This window comes from Phalacrocorax aristotelis, chromosome 5 (genome assembly GCF_949628215.1).
Source record: "Phalacrocorax aristotelis chromosome 5, bGulAri2.1, whole genome shotgun sequence".
Classification (NCBI taxonomy): domain Eukaryota; kingdom Metazoa; phylum Chordata; class Aves; order Suliformes; family Phalacrocoracidae; genus Phalacrocorax; species Phalacrocorax aristotelis.
This window is the reverse complement of record NC_134280.1, coordinates 343,983-359,040: the sequence shown is the minus strand read 5'-3', so window position 1 is coordinate 359,040 and position 15,058 is coordinate 343,983. Positions and strand designations below refer to the sequence as shown.

At 39.8% G+C, this 15,058-nt stretch overlaps 1 protein-coding gene across 6 annotated transcripts in view; it reads left to right on the top strand.

The window, feature by feature from the left end:
• TANC1 (tetratricopeptide repeat, ankyrin repeat and coiled-coil containing 1) overlaps window positions 1-15,058 on the top strand; it is a 119,121-nt gene that overhangs the window by 89,384 nt on the left and 14,679 nt on the right. For all 6 annotated transcript variants that reach the window (XM_075092666.1, XM_075092664.1, XM_075092662.1 and 3 more), the window contains 9 exons: window positions 920-1,068; window positions 2,297-2,528; window positions 3,768-3,934; window positions 7,633-8,240; window positions 9,591-9,699; window positions 9,914-10,036; window positions 10,802-11,038; window positions 11,655-11,840; window positions 13,826-13,904. In XM_075092666.1, the coding sequence (XP_074948767.1) occupies window positions 920-1,068; window positions 2,297-2,528; window positions 3,768-3,934; window positions 7,633-8,240; window positions 9,591-9,699; window positions 9,914-10,036; window positions 10,802-11,038; window positions 11,655-11,840; window positions 13,826-13,904 (1,890 nt within the window). The remainder of the gene's footprint in view (window positions 1-919; window positions 1,069-2,296; window positions 2,529-3,767; window positions 3,935-7,632; window positions 8,241-9,590; window positions 9,700-9,913; window positions 10,037-10,801; window positions 11,039-11,654; window positions 11,841-13,825; window positions 13,905-15,058) is intronic.

Sequence of the window (15,058 nt, the reverse complement as noted above, 5' to 3'; positions counted from 1 at the left end):
AATGGAGAAAATGTGTAGAATCTCTTCCTGCTGTCAGGGAGTGTGTACCCTAAACTCTGCTGGTAGTGTGACTGCAGTAGCTTGTTCTCCCATTAGTTTGGAAAAAGCCGTGATGCGTTTCTTCCCCACTGTGTACCATACACTTTTCAGCACCACGCATTTTCCATAGAATTTCATTAGAGACAAGAATAAAGCTATGGAGAAACCCATTCTGTCTTCTACTGGGATCCACAGGATTCTGTCACCTGACCAATCCAGTGCCTATGTTAACTGGAAGGATGATGTGACTGTCATTGCTGCTGACACTTCAAATACAATAATTATGATAAATTATTTCTATTTCCCAAGAGTTCAGTCATGTAATAGCTGTTAGTTTAAATGAGTCATTACATATGTAATTTTCATAAGGAAGCTCTTCAAGTCAGCATGGTTTTGCTTTTAGTAATTCTCTACTTTTGATCTAATTCAATTGCTTTAAAATAGAAAAGTTGCAAATATGTGCCAGTATTTATCAGACTAGTTGCAGGCTGCTTTTAATGCTATTGCTCAGTTTTAATTTTTACTCTAACAGTAAAGATACTCTCATTTAGTATGAGAGGAAATGGCCTCAAGCTGCATCAGGGGAGGTTTAGGTTGGATATTAGGAACAATTTCTTTCCTGAAAGAGTGGCCAGGCACTGGCACAGGCTGCCCAGAGAGGTGGGGAGTCACCATCCTTGGGGGTGTTGAAAAAAGTGTAGATGTGGCACTTCAGGGCATGGTTTAGGAGGCCTGGGGGTGTTGGGTCGGTGGCTGGACTTGATGATCTTAAAGGCCTTTTCCAACCTTAAGAATTCTATGATTCTGTGATGTTTTCCTATAAAACAATCTGCTATCAGCAAATTTGGTCTTTTTTGTATTTGTTGCCTTTTAAAAATAGGCGGTGAGTCCTGTCAGGAGATTCCCTTAAGTCAGTTACCCCTGTCTGCTCCTCCGAGTAGTACCAATACAGTGAAAACTCTGGATTGTCCTGGTACTCCTGAATACCAAAATCAAACAGGTGATTCTGTGAGACGCCTTGCTTCAAAGGTGAGTTTTCACTTGTTAATAGATTTTGAGAATGTTAGAAAACCTCTGACCTGGGGGGAGACAGTCTGCTTTGCACAGCCTCCTGGGTGTGCCCAGTAGCCAGTGGTGGGGAGAACAGGCAGCAACCTTGGACACGTCTAAAAGATGTGTACGTTTCAAGACTGGTGGAACCAGCTACCTGCTTTTTCTGCCTTTCAAGTTATTATTTGAATTCTGCTTGGTCTTAGAGTTATGTTACAAATTCCACATCTGTTTTATACATGCATGGGAAGTTGGGATCCTTTACTTGCAAAAGGGGCTATGATTCTCTAGGGACAGATGCTCAGTGTACCTTCCAAAAAAGCAAAATCCTGGAAAAAAAAAAGAAGATAAAATGTTTGGTCTGTATATAATCCATCTATATTCTGTGATACAGGTTGACTCAGACTGTAGTCTGTTTTCCATACTCTGTCTGAAGTAAGCAATTGAAAGTTATTTGTGCATTAGATTATTATAAGTGTTTTGCCTAAGTAGTAAAAATAATGTCTGAATTCCATAGTTTATGCAAATAGTTGTGAGGAAAACATGGGATTATTGTTGCAGTCTTTAAGCTGATGCGTATTATTTGGAAACAATGTCATGAAGGCCCCTGGTTCCAAACTTCTTATTTACTGTGAGCATTGTTTTCCTTGTGGTTTGATTTCCACCCCCCAAAGAAATATGGCCTATGTTATATTTTAAGTAATACACACCTTGGCAATCATCAGAGTAAAGCCAGTTGCCTTCTTTCTCTATTTGCTGTATGAGATGTCTTTAGTAGCTGTCACTTACTTTTGCCTGATGATGATCGAATTAGTCCTTGGGTCATTACAGTGCATGACATAATGTTGTTAAGTTATAGCTAACAGGTTGCTTAGTTATTATTCTTGTGCTACTTAGTTACTGAGCTGTTTACCCACTGTATCCAAACAGCATGAACTCAAATTACTATGTTTTTCTGCCAGAATGCAATATCTTTGTTATTTTCATCTTTGTGTGCCCTACAAGGTCAAACATCTACTTCATTGTCTTCTTTTCTCTGTCTCTGACACAGGCCAACTGAGGCCAGTTGCACAGTAGGATAATTATTCTAATACTGAAAAATATTTTGAGGTTAAAGAGAAATTTAGTAACACTTCATCGTAATTGGGACTAACTAGTAACCAGCTGAAATATTGAAGGGGTAACACTTTTTTTTTCCATTCTCCAGGTCGTTGCTTATCACTACTGTCAAGCTGACAACACATACACATGTCTTGTCCCAGAATTTGTGCACAGCATTGCAGCTTTACTTTGTCGTTCAAGTCAATTAACAGCATACAGAGATCTTCTAATAAAAGAGCCTCACTTACGAAGCATGCTTAGCCTGAGATCTTGTGTCCAAGATCCAGCAGCAGCTTTTAAAAGGGGAGTGTTGGAACCACTTTCAAACCTCAGGAAAGGTAGGTAAAGCGGGAAGTGACTTGGAAACTGAATCTAAACTGCGTAAAATGTGGAAAAAAATTAAGAATATGTATTTTAATGCTCTAAGAGAAAAAAAAACCCAGAATGTTCCTTTAGAAAGGGATTCCTTAATTGTGGTAGTTGTTTGTAACAATAATAGGTAGGTTTTAAACGAGTTGTTTCATATTTTAAAATAAGATTATATGAAAATTATTAAAGATCATGGCAATCTTACTTTTTTTTTTTGCCAGAAAACTCAAGGATACCTTTGTAGCTTGAAGTTAAGGCTGGCATATTTGTATTGAAGGATTTTGCTTTCAGATGCTTTTGAGTTTTGTCACACTTTTTTGCTTTGTAATTTTCTGTGCCTCAACACCTGCAAAATTGATGTGAATTTTGCCTGCTTTTAGAATTGATATTACAACTTTCCAAGAAAGCGGGTAACAACATGATTTTTGTACTTAAAAAAGAAGAAACAACCTAGCAAACTTCTCCTTGAAAACAGCTAGTTTCACAGTATATGCCAGCTTGAGCAAGACGGGGGAGAAGACTTGCCTATGTGTGAACAGAGCATGTGTCATTCCCATGAAAACTGGTTTTCAGTTCTTGAATTTTGTTGACTGTCAACAAATATCTGTGAAATCCATTGGCAAATCTTATGTTTACCCCTGGGATTTTCATCCTTAACAACTGTTCAAAATGAATATTGTAGTTTCTCAAGCTGTTGCAAAAAGCCTTTTCTCCTCAGAACTGAAAGTGTAAACCAATGCCTTTATGATTTTTGTCAATTGTAAACTTTTTGTTTCTTTGGTAATTCAAATAAAGGGTAAGTTTGAGGTAAATAACTAATGATTAAAAGTATTGTCAACCAATAGCTTAAACAATCCATACATGCCTTCTTCCCATATCCATGCATTCATATCTCTTACATGTTAACAGCCTCGTTTAATCTTTTAACTGTTTTCAAATCAGTTGTGAAATAGATCCGTTATAATAGTGCAGTAAAAAACACTGGTAAGTGATTGCTTCCACATTTTAGCATTTTATGGCAATGTTGTTTTTTAGCTCCTAATGTTGTTTTTAATCTCCTAAATAATACTTAAATGCCATGAGATGTATGGCTGTGCATAAACATAAATTTTTATTTCTTTATGTTCAAGATTTGGGGATGAAAATATGTCATGGAATAGGAGAATTTGTATTCATCCTTTCCTTTTTTTTTTTTTTTCGTATTTCAGAGCGGAAAATTCCTGAGGAAGACTACATAATTTTGATAGATGGTTTAAATGATGCTGAATTTCATAAACCTGATTATGGTGACACACTTTCTTCATTTATCACAAACATAATCTGTAAGTTTCCTCCCTGGCTGAAGCTCATTCTGACTATAAGAACTAACTTCCAGGTAAAACCACCTTTTAACTTTTTCCTTACCCTCAAGACTAAGTGATTCTTTATGTCAGTACAGCTGCATTATTATGAAGAATACTAGTTTTAGAGGAATTCAAAGTAAACTCTCTTGGGGTTTTTTCCTTCCTCCGTTGTTGCACGTTTCTTTACAGTGCACAAGTGTGATATTGGAGGCCTTTTTTGTTTTGAATCACTTCCTTGAGTATGCTAGTAGAATTAATAATACAAGAAGTGGTGAAATCAGAGTACGTTTCCTTGGCCTTCAGGAGTCAAGTGGACAAATAAATGATTGAGATCTTAAAAAAATAGAATTAGAAGCCCCTAGTACTCAAGAAGTGTATAAGGGTCTCGTTAGGACATGCAGAGAGAAAATTAGAAAGGCAAAAGCCCAGCTACAACTCAGTCTGGCCACTGTTGTAAGAGATGATGTATTTGTAAAAACATTTTTTGCTAACAATAGAAAGACAGCCAAGGAGAATCTCCATCCTCTATTCAGGGGGGGAGAACATTGCCACCAAGGATGAGGAAAAGGCTGAGGTACTTAATGCCTTCTTTGCCTCAGTCTTGAATAGTCAGTCCAGTTATCCCCAGGGTATTCAGCTCCTTGAGCTGGAAGGCAGGGACAGATCGCAGAACAAACCCCCCACAATCCAGGAGGGAGTTTGACCTGCTGAGCCACCTGGACACTCACAAGTCTATGGGGCTGGATGGGACCCACCCGAGAGTACTGAGAGAGCTGGTGGAGGAGCTCGCCAAGTCACTCTCCATCATTTACCAGCTGTCCTGGTGAACAGGGGAGGTCCCAGCCGACTGGAGGCTTGCCGATGTGACGCCCATCTACAAGAAGGGCCAGAAGGAGCATCCAGGGCACTCCAGGCCTGTCAGCCTGACTTCGGTACCGGGGAAGGTCATGGAGCGGCTCATCTTGAGTGTGCTCACCAGGCATGTGCAGGACAGCCAGGGGATTGGGATCTGGCCCAGCCAGCATGGCTTCATGGAAGGCAGGTCCTGCCTGACCAGCCTGATGGTCTATGATCCTTCTATGGTCTATGATCCTCCTATGACAGGGTGACCCAACCCGGTGGGTGAGGGAAAGGCTCTGGGTGTGTCTGCCCGGGCTTTAGCAAAGCCTTTGGCACTGTCTCCCACAGCACTCTCGTAGAGAAGCTGGCAGCAAATGGCTTGGATGGGTGGATTCTTCACTGGGCAAACATCTGGCTGGCTGGCCGAGCCCAGAGAGTTGTGGTGACTGGAGCTAAATCCACTTGGCAGCCGGTCACAAGCGGGGTTCCGCAGGGCTCAGTGTTGGGGCCAGCCTTGTTTAATATCTTTATCAATGATTTGGATGAGGGGATCGAGGGCACCCTCAGTGAGTTTGCAGATGACACCAAGTTGGGCAGGAGTGTCGATCTGCTCGAGGGCAGGAGGGCTCTGCAGAGGGACCTGGACAGGCTGAATGGATGGGCCGAGGCCAGCTGTATGAAGTTGAACAAGGCCGAGTGCCGGGTCCTGCCCTTGGGTCACACCAACCCCAGGCAACGCTGCAGGCCTGGGGCAGAGTGGCTGGAAAGTGCCTGGCGGAGAAGGCCCTGGGGGTGCTGGCTGACAGCCGGCTGGGCATGAGCCAGCAGTGCCCAGGTGGCCAAGGAGGCCACCAGCCCCTGGGCTTGTGTCAGCCCTGGTGTGACCAGCAGGAGCCGGGCAGGGATGGGGCCCCTGTGCTCGGTACTGGTGAAGCCCCACCTCGAATGCTGAGCTCAGGTTTGGGCCCCTCGGGACAAGAAGGCCCTTGAGGGGCTGGAGCGTGTCCAGAGAAGGGCAGTGGAGCTGGGGCAGGGTCTGGAGCACAAGTGTGCTGGGGGGCGGCTGAGGGAGCTGGGGGGGTTTAGCCTGGAGAAGAGGAGGCTGAGGGGAGCCCTTCTTGCTCTCTGCAGCTGCCTGAGAGGGGCTGGAGTGAGGGGGGGGGTTGGTCTCTGCTCCCAAGTCACCAGTGACAGAACGAGAGGGAACGGCCTCAGGCTGCGTCAGGGGAGGTTTAGGTTGGATATTAGGGAGAATACCTTCACTGCAAGAGTGGTCAGGCACTGGCACAGGCTGCCCAGAGAGGTGGGGGGGTCACCCTCCCTGGGGGTGTTCAAAACATGTGTAGACATGGCACTTCAGGGCATGGTTTAGGAGGCCTGGGGGGTGTTGGATTGGTGGTTGGACTTGATGATCTTAGAGGTTTTTTTGAACCTTAATGATTGTATGATTCTATGATTCTCTTCAACGTTAACTTGTTGGAGCATATTTCCGCTGGTATTAAGCTCTGGATTTTTGCTTTTTAGGAAAGGATCAGCTACAATTCCTCTATTTATGTTGATGAGATTGATTTCTGGCCTTATTACCATTGATCTCTCTGCATCTCTTAATCTGTGTGCTGCCCCTGAAAAAACCCAGGTTTAACTTCTGGTTAATGCATTTTGTCAGAATTAAGCAGCTAAGAGCTACTTGCAGAAATCCTGAGTGTGTTTAAGTGAGGCCATGCAGAACTGCCATTTCTCTGTGCTGGACAGCAATGTTCTGAACAAAGTTCTGGTTGTTTCCAGCACTAGTCAGGCTGTTTCCAGCTCTGCAGTAGCTGTTCCCTAATGCAGCTGAGCGTCTGTCTGGACAGAAGTAGGCAGACGGGTGAGTTGCTCTGTGCACCAAGCTGACAAGGTGCAAGACAGTGCTGATGTGAAGTCTGTTTTGACAATGTTAAGGTGCAGCCGTGCTTCAGTACAGCCTTGTGAGAGTTTATTTCCTATCTGCCTTCTAGCCACTAGGACTCTAAGCAGTTAACTGGCTGAAGAGTTTAGTTCTCAACTGAATTTTTATTTTTAACAAAGGATTTCTGTAGTAGGGACTATTTCCGGTCTGGAGGAGTGTGCGTCTGTGATCAAAGCATCTCACTACCCTGAAAGTTCAGCTTTTTGAAATCTGTGTAACTACTTTAAAGTGGAAAAAAGAGTTTCTTTTTGTGTTGTGGAAGTGTTGGGAAGTTTGTTAAAGCCTTCTGATGTATGCCTCTATGTAAGAAGTTTTAAGTCTTTTGGATCTTCATGTACATAAACGTTCTGTGTTACATAAACATAAAAATGTGTTCACGTAAACCTGCTGAAGTGTCTGTGCCATATTTGGTACTTGCCTTACACTAAATGGGGTTGTATATGTGTGGATGCTTCCTTTCAGGTACATTGCTATTGGAAGATATAACAGTGAGGAGATTCTTTCCTTTCTTGTCATTTGTGATATTTCTTAATAAATCATTCTTCCTTAATAGATAATTCCTTTTACCTCCCACCTTTTCCTGGCCTGTATTAGGGTCCAATTCTGATAATTGTTTTCTATTTCCTCAATTTTGAAGTGATCATTTCTATGGCTCATCCCCTTCAATTGCCTTGCTGAGCTTGGTCAGTAAAATATTTGAGACCTTCCTGTGGAACATTATTAAATGCAGAAATACTGTTCTAACTGTTATCAGGGAACAATAACTTGCAAAGCAGCCACAGAGATACTGAATTTCATTTTAATCTGTCTGTTACTCTTTACAGAAGAGAAGTATAACATAGATGCGTTTTTGAGTTTTCAGTGCTGGAATATTCTAATGCCTGTGTGGTTTATTCCCCCTGTTTTTTTTTTTTTTTCCTCCCCACCCTCTCCCCCTCATAGGAAATAGTAAGTTCACTGCCTTTTGTCGCAATATCCCTGGACAATTTTCCGGACAACAAAGAAATTCATGATGACTTGAATGCTTATATTCAGTACAGAATTAATAATAGCCAGGAAATTATAAACAACTTATCTTTAAATGGAAAAGCTGATGCAGCTATTATTGGGAAAGTGAGTAACCACCTGATCATGAGAAGCCTGGGATCTTATCTCTATTTGAAACTCACTCTGGATCTTTTCCAAAAAGGTCACTTAGTAATCAAAAGTGCAAGCTACAAGGTTGTTCCAGTGTCTCTATCAGAACTGTACTTACTTCAGTGCAATATGAAGTTCATGACAAACTCTGCTTTTGAGCGAGCCCTACCAATACTAAATGTGGCACTGGCATCCCTACATCCCATGACAGATGACCAGATTTTCCAAGCTATTAATGCAGGCCAAATGAATGGTGAACAACAGTGGGAAGACTTCAGCCAAAGGATGGAAGCCCTTTCGTGTTTTCTGATAAAAAGACGTGACAAAACACGTATGTTCTGCCATCCTTCCTTCAGGGAATGGCTTGTTTGGAGAGCAGATGGTGAAAATACTGACTTCTTGTGTGAGCCAAGGTAAATGAAACCTGCAGTAAGTCATGTTCAAATAACTGCAATTATGTGTTATATAATTGGTTGCAACAGTTGGTGAGGGGAAAGAGTAATGTTAAAACACAAGGATGACTGATTTTTTCCAAAATGAAAAATTTATATACGTAGAGGTTGACTTGACCAGAAATATGAGAGGTTACAATGCATAATTGTCTTTGTAGAACGTGAAAATTTGCATTTGACTTTGCTGCCTTCATGGGGAAATGAGAGTATTGTGCTGTTAATAATAGAGGAAAACTGTTGACAATTATGTGCAGCAACACCTAGTGTATTTAGAGTGCAGGAATAGAAAGAACAGGTTATTTGGGCTCTTTTAAACATAAAAATATTAAGACATTTCATTCTATAATTATATCCTTGTGGCATTGTTTCAGTTTGTTCCATCTCACAGTCTTTGACTTAGCATGAATTAGTTAAACTGGAGACAATAAGCTGTTATTGTATATGCACATTCTTGCAGTCTGCATCCTTCATTTTTTCATATTCTTCAGGGGTTTAGAACAAATAATGCTGACATCTAAAATCATCACCAACCGAAGAATTCTGTGTGCTTTTGACTGGACTTAACAAAAACAGCTCAGTAGGTGGAACTACCAGGGTTGCCGGCTGTTTGGCCCCTACCATTTCTCAACGTTGCTAGCCGCCCCCTGGGCCCAGGACATACCTGATGCACTGTGCATGCTCTAACAGAAGGCAGCGTGTTGCCTAGTCTTACAGCTTCTGTTTTTGAAAAGTGCTGTTCAGAAGTTTCTGAAGCCCCTCACAACTTCATCCCCCAGATGGATAGTCTAAGTAGCATTTGGTTAATTGTCCAGTTCCACTATATAGTCTGATTAGTGTATAGTATGTGATTACCTTGTTTTTTCAGGGTTATGCCATTTCCACTGTTTCCTAGAACACTGACCGCTGACTGATGTAGATGTAGAATTACTAAATACACGTTTTATCTCAATTTCAAAAGGATTCAGATCTCTGCTTCTGAAAGGATTGGGTTTTATCTGAGGTACCTGCAGTTTCTGAGATGAAACAAGACAAAAGGGGACCAGTGTGCAAATGGGCGTCCAAAGCTGCATTGGTTCTGTCATGGGCTCTTGTGAGGTGACAGTAGTGAAATATTGAGTGTGTTTCAGCTTTGAAATGGCCTTTTTTTGCTTTGCATTATTTCATTATGGAAAGAGTTTTGTTGAGATGTAATGGTATGTTTCAGTAGTTTGACAAAGAAGGTTGCACTTTTATGACAGGCATACAGATGTGCTAGGGTATTTACTGAAAGTATAGTTATAAAAGCAGTTCTCTCTTAATCCTCTTTACTAGGAATGGACATGCTCTACTGGCTTTCATGTTTTCTCGACAAGAGGGAAAGTTAAACCGCCAACAAACCATGGAACTTGGTCACCATATACTTAAAGCTCACATTTTTAAGGTAAAGCTTACAGTTTTAATAGGTTTCATGATCTATTCATATGGATGTGTCTTAGACATTCTCCTCTGAGTTGCTTTAATAATTTGTTAGAAGCTTATGCAAAATACTTGATAGTGCTAAGAAAAAAGTTACCTCTCTTTATACTGATGAGGTGTAGATATAAATAGTATTTCTAATCCTAAAGAGAGATTTCCTATTATATCATTTCTGTTAGGGTCTCAGTAAAAGGACTGGGATTTCTTCCAGTCATCTTCAAGCCTTGTGGATTGGTTATAGTACTGATGGACTGTCTGCAGCCCTTGCTTCTCTAAGAAACATCTATACACCCAATGTGAAGGTAAGAAAATAAGCATTCATGTACCATCAGCGCTCATCTGCCACTGTTGCTGTAACTCTGTTGAGGAACGTTGTAATTAATGTGAAGAAAAAAAAAACCACGATTATGTATCTGTAACTTTATAACAAGTCTTTGCATACTTTTTAAAAGCTGTTGTTAAAGCCCAGTTCAGTTTTCCTTGACGGTTTTGATGGAACCCTTCTTTCCACCTTCATTCTGATGTAACCACGCTCTGTAGAATAGAGAAGTGTGTGGAGGCCTTTTCAGGGGGTCAGATGTACCACCTGATTTGCTGGGCCAAACGGTTCAGCCATATTTTCTTGTAGGGGAAATATAAAGGGAAATGTAAAAGGGGAAATACTGTGAAAGGATGTAAAATGTCAGAACTTTGCACTCTTATTTGAATCCCTGGATTACAGATAGGGAAATCCAAGTCGACAAGTTGCATTGTAGTGAACTGCTAAGCCTTTTAATTGGAAATCGCCGGTGCACGTACGCATGCATGCTATTACAATTTTTTGGAGATTTCTTTTTATGCAATGTGGTTCTCTGTTACTGGAGTCAGTTACATAAATACAATAATGTATTTGCAAACAGATTATTTTAAACTTTCATACTGCTATATATGTGATAATGTCAATGTCTGCCAATCAAATCTGCATCAAAATTAGGGAGTGACATATGAGTACCTGAATCAAGATGTTAGTCTCTTAAAAACTTGAGACAAATCTGAGGAAAAAATGTTTTGTTTAAATTAAATTTTAGGTGAGTCGACTGCTGATCTTGGCAGGAGCGAATGTGAATTACAGAACTGAAGTACTGAATAATGCTCCAGTGCTGTGTGTTCAGTCGCACCTTGGCCATGAAGAAGTGGTCAATCTCTTACTGGAATTTGGAGCTGCTGTTGATGGAACTTCAGAAAATGGGATGACAGCACTTAGCTATGCAGCCGCTGCAGGTCACATGAACATAGTTTCACTGCTGTGCAAAAAAGGTGCAAAGGTAAGCTGGTGCACAAAGATTGCAATGGTTGTAACAAAAAAATCACAGGAAGGCCTAAGAAAACTGTTGTTAGTGACATAATTATATAACTAACACACACAGACGTGGGGATGGGGAGTCCAGATCATCTACACAAACTTCCTTGAAGCATTTTCCGTGTGCCACTGATCACATCTGTCCAGCCAGTTTTGGGTCCACCTCAATGTTCACTTACATAACCTGTACTTCATCAGCTTGTCCATGACAATGTTATGGGAGACAGGGTCAGAAGCCTTACTAAAGTCAAGGTAGACGACATCCACAGCTCTCCCCCTTCTACCAAGCCAGTCACCTCATTATAGAAAGCTGTCAGGGTGGTTAAGCGCGGTTTCACCTTTGTAAACCCATGCTGACTACTCCCGGTCACCTTCTTGTCCTTCATGTGCTTGAAAATGGTTTCCAGGACTATTTTCTCCGTCACCTTACCAGCAACTAAGGTGAGGCTTTAATCCCCCAAATCCTCCTTCTTGTCCTTTTTGAAAATAGGAGTGACACTTGCTCTCTTGCACTACTCAGGAGCTTCTCCTCTTCATGGCCATTCACTAGACTGCGAACATTTTTTTTTGCTCCAATGCAGGCTGACTATGTAGACAAGAAAGGCCAGTGTGCTTTGGTCCATAGTGCATTGAGAGGGCACTGTGATATCCTTGAATACTTGCTCAATGTTGCTTGGATAAATCCTTCCCAAGAACAAAATTCACTAAGAAGAAGCCACGCACTGCAACAAGCACTAACAGCAGCTTCAAGTATGGGACATTGTCAGGTAGGTTGATAGCTCATGTATTTCCAAATCTGTCTGAATTTATCAGAATTGTACAACAATTCTTGCAGCTATTTTTAAGAGGTCTGGAAAGCAGAACTATTGAAAATTCTGATATTTAAAGTAGTATGCATTTTTAGCAGCTGTTTAAATGCTGTAGTTAATTATACAGTAATACTGTTTGCTTCAGGATTTGTTTATATGTAATTTTCTGTCTACTTTGTCCTCACTGTTCTTGGAAGCTGTCCTAAATCTCTAGAGATAGTGATGGTATTCAATATCAGTGATACACCCTGGTATGTTTCTGCTTCAGTTCAAATTATTTTTTTTTCATAGTATAACAAATTGTGTATTGCACATACTTGCATATGCTTAACTTCTTAACCTAATGCACGTGTCAAGTTACAGACCTTGGCTTACTGCAGCTTAGTGTCCCTTCAGACAGAAATTTGGGGTTGTGCATGTATATGATAAAAGCGTGTGTCAGCATCACTGTATTATTCAGTAAAAGGAATGCTGAAAGTAAACACATAAGGAATACTCAAGATGCTTTGGATATTTAGATAATACAAGCATGTTTTCTGTTCCTTGGGAAAATAAATCTTAACCTTTATATAAAAGTCATTGGTCAGTAAAGATACTTGAATAAAGATCACACTGGGCTGATGGAATTTTTTGTGTTTTTACTTTAAGGGATGTGCCGAAAGTGGAAACTTAAAACCTCTTCAATAAAACTATTTCAATATTTAATACTTTTAAATCTATTTTTATTCCTATAAGATGAGGAATATGATCTTTAAAGTTGTTTATGTGATTCAAATATAGAAATATCTATGTTCAATTACTTTGTTACGTGATACATAAGCCATGACTGCCTCACAGTATAAGCTTGAGGATTCTGAGCTATGGTTAACTTGAATTAATGGATAATTCCTTTACTCTAATAAAAGTTCTTGTGTGCTATCCACTGATAAAATGAAAGCAGTCAGCTTCTGAATATCAGCAAAATAGATGACATGAACCATAAATACTTACTCTTACCTGAAAATGTCCATCTTTCTCTATTTTTAGGACAATAAGAAGCTTAATTCTTTTTACCTAGAAAAAAGGCCTGTGTGTTTCATTAATTTTAAATAAACGATATTCTAGCGTGTCAAATGTTTGGATTTTCCACACATTGTATACAGCACTTCCTACACAGCCTGAAAATACCCATGCACTTCCTTCTTTCCTGCCTTCGCTTTTTCTTGTAGCATCCAAAACTTCCATTAGTGTGATTCTACTCCCTTAGCTGCTTGCTTCAGTCTCAGTGACCATGTTCCCCATTAGAAAATGTCTAAAATAGCCAGTAGAAAAGGTTGTAATTTAATAATTTTTTACCAGCAGGTGGTTACAAAACATATATTTCCTTGATAAAATAAAAACACAGCAAAACTTAATTTAGAACTTGTCTGAAGTTTAAAATTTATCATTTAAAAATCTATGCTTAAATCACTCTGTGAAGAAAGTTTGAAAAACAGCTAAGATACAAACAATGTAAAAGGAAAAACATAGGAATCCCTATTTTACAGTATGTATGCAAATATTGTCTTGTTTTTCCCTTTATTTTAGACAATATGGAATTTCCTTGCTGAACTGGCATGTCTTATTTTAATTTTCGGCATTTTTTGTCTTCATATTCTGGTATATGTAGGTCACACAGGATCTTATTAAATCGTAATCATGTAAAACACCCTGAACTAGTTAACAGAAGGGCACTAGGCTTTCTTTTAAACTGCGTTCAATAACATTCAGTTGTCTTCAAGTCATACTGAAAATCACGCTGAACTTGCTTTGATGGATTATGAACAATATTAATTTTCTTTGATCCATATGCATTAAGAGAGAAGCACTCTCACTTGTTTAAGTCTTTTACCTGTTGCTATATCTTGCAAGTGACAACTGATGGGTTTTGTGACTCACTAATCTCTGCTAACTGTTTTTGTCAGGTGGTTTGTTACATCTTGACAGTTGGAGAGGAACATGAAATAGACATCAATGACACTGATGCCTTGTGGGGAGAAACAGGTATTTCCTTTCTCAGGTTTTCCCTAATTAGAGTTGCTCATTTTAGAAGTAAGAGGTTTTAATTTTCATTTTTTAAATTTTCTGTTAAAAAAGTCGTGGCAAAATACCAGTCTTAATAATAAAATGCAGTTTATAAGCATAAGTATAGAGTTCTTACCTTAATAGTTCTGCTAATCTCATGTAGGAAGTGTTACTTCATACTAAAATTACTGTAAATTACTGACTTTCTAATTAAATTGTGGAAATATAGTCCTTCAAGCTTCAGTGTAGAATTCCATAGGATTATCTGTTTGAGAACATTTGGGGTTTGTGTTTATTTTAAAATCTCATTTGTTTGCAGGAAATGCTGCGCAATTGACTCATTTGTTGTAATTGGGCAATGGATGAAAAGACATGCCTTTATGTATGGGAAATGCCAAATATTTTTTTAAAGACAGACTCTAAACTGTGCAGCCTGCAGCTGAAAGCTTTTGTGCTTTACCATATGGGTAGCATCTTGATTTCATTTAAAGAGCTGAGATTGCACAAGCAAGTGGGAAAACAGCCTATTTTAATGATTGTCAGTAGCCTCTTCACATACTGGAGAAGCAAATGTTCCTTATTCCTATGCATATACAAAACTCTTGTTGCAAATCCAGTGAATTCCAAAAAACAAACATCTGTTTCTAAATTAGTTTTCCTTTCATATTTTCTTGTCAGTGTTTTGTATTGAAATTCTTGCTTAATGTATTGGGAATCTTTAGTCACTAAGTAAGTGCTACCTTACGCAGTCCTAACTCATGATGGAGGTGAAGTCCAAGTCCAGAGAAATATTAGCAGTTCCCTGTGGCGCTTTTGTGCTCTCTGAGATAGAGTAGTAAGTTTGGGATGAGAAGAACATGTAGAGTGAGTCAAGATAGCCACAGGATTAACACTACCTGAAATACTGCTCTTCAGTTACTGAATGTAAAAAAATTTATGTGGAGAGGAAATCTTCAGTTGTGCCTATGTGGGTGAACTTACACTTGCATTGTACTGCATGGTTCTTTGCTGTTTTGTAAATGGGATCATGGTATGGAAGTAGGTGGTGATAAAACCTGGAAATAGGAGGGAGGTGGAATGAAGAGCAGTGTGTTTTGTGGGTGCCTGTTGTAAGGTGCGATGGATTTCCCCTT